Genomic DNA, 4,232 nt, shown 5'->3' with positions numbered 1-4,232 from the left:
TCCTCGTCTGGGTCGTCATGTGTCGCTGGAATGATAGGCCGCGGCTGAGCCAGGGTCAACTCAGTGTGTTGGTTGACTGCAGCCTCGTCGTCAGAAGTACCATCGTTGGATGGTGGTGCCTCTTCACTTTCAGAACTCTCTTCGGTGCTGCAACTTTCCGAATCATCAAAACCGTCATTATTGTTGTCACCCACCAGAAACTGGGAGGACGGACCTACTATGTTATCAACAGCAGGCATCAAGTGGTGTTCTTGAGTTGTTTGCCCGTATCCCTCGTCATCTTCATCAGAATCTTGGGTGTCAACAACATTACGTTGTGTAATGTCATGCAGAAGGTGTGTGAAACTCATGTGTTGGACAGGATTGACTGCCTCCCACTGAACATAGATCCCGGCAATGAAGTTGGTTTCCGATACTTGGGCTAAATAGTTCATTGTTTCAATACCATCATCGTTGAAAACTTTTGTTGTCTGAGATATGCCCTGAAACGTGTACCCTAGTAACAATGAAAGGCGCACCGATTCTTTCTGAAGTTGAACATGATTACAGATTGAATCCACCAATTCGTCATACGACGATTTATGTCGCATAAGGAAAGAGGTTGTTTGCATGGATTGGTCAAACTGAACAGCCCCGTTAACAAAGGAAAACACACCGCCCCAATATAGTCTTACGAGGTATGGCCGAAAAGAATCCATGAACTAACAAAGTGAAATGTTAAGATATGATAAGGATGAGTGGGTTGTGTAACCTGGATTTGGTTTGTTAGGAAATGTTAAGGATGAGTGGGTTGTGTAGTGGGTTGAGAACCTAATACAACTAGTATTTATAGTGTTGGAGTAACAAGATAGTTGGTGGAGCCCACCATCTTCTGGATGAATATACATATAATAATATTTTTTAAATATTCAAAAAAGTAAAAATGGTAGTTCTCTTAAAACAACTTTAAATACATTGAAATGGTTATTTGTTTCAACTAATCAGTTAGTCGGATTTTATTATTCGTTTGAAGTCTTGGTTCTATTTTTTTTTTTCAACCATCATTGAAATCAGGGTTACAACAACGCATGATACAAACCCAGATATAAAAAGGTTATTTATTTGGTAATTCAACAAGATTACAACATTACAATAAGATCTATCAAACTCGCAAATTACATAAATGTAGTACTATTTTAATTACATACAGGCAGAAATACAATGTTCATTTCGTAGTATTTTAACAAATAATTTCTAATTGCAAGACTGTTTGTCGGGGCAGAAGTACAATGTTCACTTCGTACTATTTTAACAAATCATTTCTAATTGCAAGACTGTTTGTCGGGCTTCCACTTAGAAGTAAAATACAGTGAATCCCGTCCCATTTCTTCTTATATCGAGCTTCCTGATGCAACTTTTTATGCGAAGGAAATGAGAGGTCGAAGGTTAAGGATGCTGGAGGATCTCCATGGGGCTGATTCCAACACCAAAACTGGCAGAATAATTTACGGGAGGAGGTGGTAGATGACATATACCTCAGCGTCTGCTAAATCTTTCATAAGACTCGATAGCAGACGCTGACGCAACCACACCAGCAAATTTCATTATCTTCGTACATCTTACGGGAGGAGATGGTAGATGAGAATAATCTTTCTCATCCACACAAGATCTTCCCACTTGATATACGAAAATTAAAACTGAGAAAAACATCATGACGAATGATCCAAGAGAATCATCATACATTGACAAAATTTTCCTATCGACAGAAATATCAACCAACGAACGTTTTTAATAAAGAACATGATACAGAGACACAATTTAAATTTCAACATTAAATTTTTTTAACAAACACAGTATGTTGTTCACAACACACGAATTTGGTGTGCATCTCTTATGTGACACAGTTGGGTTATAAAACATATAAATTTCAAATTTCAGAACACATTTCAACATTGCAATATCATTCTGCAACTTTAATAACATTGTAACATGAAAAAGCGACCTTGGTTAACATTGTAGTATGATTCTGTGACCTTGATTAACTTTGTAATATGATTCTGCGACCTTGATTAACATTGTAAGTTGATACACCGACTTTATATAACATTGTACCATGAAAAAGCGACTTTGAATAAGGCTAGTACATGAAAAAGCGACTTTAGATAAGATTGTGACATGAATCTGCGACCTTCACAAAGCTTGGTACTTCAAACAGCGACCTTCACAAGGTCGCTGTATCGTCCTGCGATGTACAACATTCTTTGCAGCTTTTTGCAGAAACTCTGATTTTGTGCAGAAAAGTTCATGAAGGTCGCTGTATGGTTTCACAACCTACCTAAACATGAAAACATAATTCAAACCCACCTAATAACACTCTTTTGTGGTTCAAACCACCTATTTATGCAAAAAATTCTATGTACGGAAGTTACAAAACACTTCATTCAATAAAATGAAGTGATATTACTCGTATTGTCTAGCTGGGATTGTCTAAATGATCGAGTAGTATATGTTATAACTGATTGGTAAAGTTCGAATCAAATCGCACAACAATTTTCATTTATGAAAATTGAAAAGTGTCCGACGTGCCTTTTTGGCAAAAAGCGAAGGAAATTAGTTGCCACTGAAGAAAATCTCCAACGTGGCAATCTTTAAATTGAAGAAACTGGGTCGGTCCCATTTGTTTACAAATTCCATTATCAAATAGAAGCACAAAACTTAGTGGGGGATCAAATGAGATTAAGAGATAAAATCCCATATAGTGTCTCAAATCAAATATGAATATCCACTATTAATCATAACAAGGAATGTGGGTCCTAACTATAACTCCTCTATATAAACATCAATTTGAAGCCATCTAAACAATCCTTATTCAATCATTACAAACAAACAGCTAAATACTCACACACTAAAAATGTCAAGTCTTTCTAAAATGCTTTTTCAAGATGAGTTAAGGAATTCTTATTCCAGAAAACTACTTTTCCATACGTACACAGTCCAACAATCGGCGCCGATGACAATAACACCAACTTCATCACCATCAAGTCCGTCTTTGTCTCATCACAAATTTGATGTAAATGTGGTATTGGTTCTATCGGTGCTTGTGTGCGCTATAATATGTTCCCTTGTGTTGAACTCCATCCTAAGGTGTGTATTAAGATGTACGAGGTTAGTTGGGTCAGAAACTATTGCTAGTCCACAAGCCACCTCGGCTAGATCAGCCACAGGCGGAATCAAGAAGAAAGCGATACAGACTTTCCCAGTGGTCAACTATTGGCATGGGTTGCAGTTACCAGGGTTAAGTAACGAATGTGCTATATGCCTAGGTGATTTCGCGAAAGGAGAGCAAATTAGGATACTACCCAAATGCAATCATGGATATCATGTTCGTTGCATTGATAAATGGCTTAGCTCACATTCGTCGTGTCCAACTTGTAGGCAATCGCTAAGTGGTATATGCGAAAAGATTCTAACCGGAGGGAACTATAGTAGTACAACATCTTCACAATCGGAAGAGCAAAGTGCAAGTAATACTTTGACCATAAGCGTATCACCTTTACCACACGAAGATTTTTTACGAAATTAGTAGTAGCAATTATTTCTTTTAAATAGCTGGAAAATCAAATGTAAATAGCTGTAAGTTCATATATGTATTTTAGTCCTTTCCCCGTTAAATATAATTCATTTTTATTAACATAAAGTTATTAAAGTGAATGACTAAAATCCATTTTTACTAATATAAAGTTATTAAAGTGAATGACTAGATTTAGTAAGGAAAAATAAACTTTAAACTAACATGAATAACAAGTTCTCGTTAATACTTAATACAACACAAAGAACACGTTAATACAAGGCAAAGAAAGCATAGCAAATTATTTATAAAGTTAAATGTTTGATTGGTCTATGTGATTTTTCAGATTATTCATATTTAGTCCTCATTTTTAATATTTATACAGTTAGTTCTAATGGTAGTAAACTTATTACAATCATCGAAACCGGAACCAACTGTTTAATTATTAAAAGCTGAGGAGTAACTTTGCAAAATCTGTAAACCAATGAACCAACCAAGTATTTAACTCTTATTTAGATCGACAATAGAAAGGATATTTTTGTGGTCTAGTTTTCTATGTAAGGCGTGCAAACGAATCGCATGAATAAGGAAGAGGCAAATAGGGTCCGTTTCTTTAATTTCAACCGAACAAATTAATAAGCACGAAGAGGTAAATGAACGTAGATTCTTTTTAATGTTAGTTCGT

At 36.0% G+C, this 4,232-nt stretch overlaps 1 protein-coding gene across 1 annotated transcript; it reads left to right on the top strand.

Annotated features, from left to right (window-relative positions):
• The first annotated feature begins 733 nt into the window (after positions 1 to 733).
• On the top strand, positions 734 to 3,639 carry LOC110874541 (RING-H2 finger protein ATL78). The gene is made up of 2 exons (XM_022123133.2): positions 734 to 760; positions 2,870 to 3,639. Exons 1-2 carry the CDS (start codon positions 734 to 736, stop codon positions 3,560 to 3,562), a joined length of 720 nt encoding a protein of 239 aa, XP_021978825.2. The 3' UTR covers positions 3,563 to 3,639.
• The last annotated feature ends 593 nt before the right edge of the window (positions 3,640 to 4,232 follow it).

This window comes from Helianthus annuus, chromosome 9, assembly GCF_002127325.2.
Source record: "Helianthus annuus cultivar XRQ/B chromosome 9, HanXRQr2.0-SUNRISE, whole genome shotgun sequence".
Taxonomy (NCBI): Eukaryota; Viridiplantae; Streptophyta; class Magnoliopsida; order Asterales; family Asteraceae; genus Helianthus; species Helianthus annuus.
Note: the sequence above shows the minus strand (reverse complement) of the source record. Positions and strands in the feature narration are given on the sequence as shown.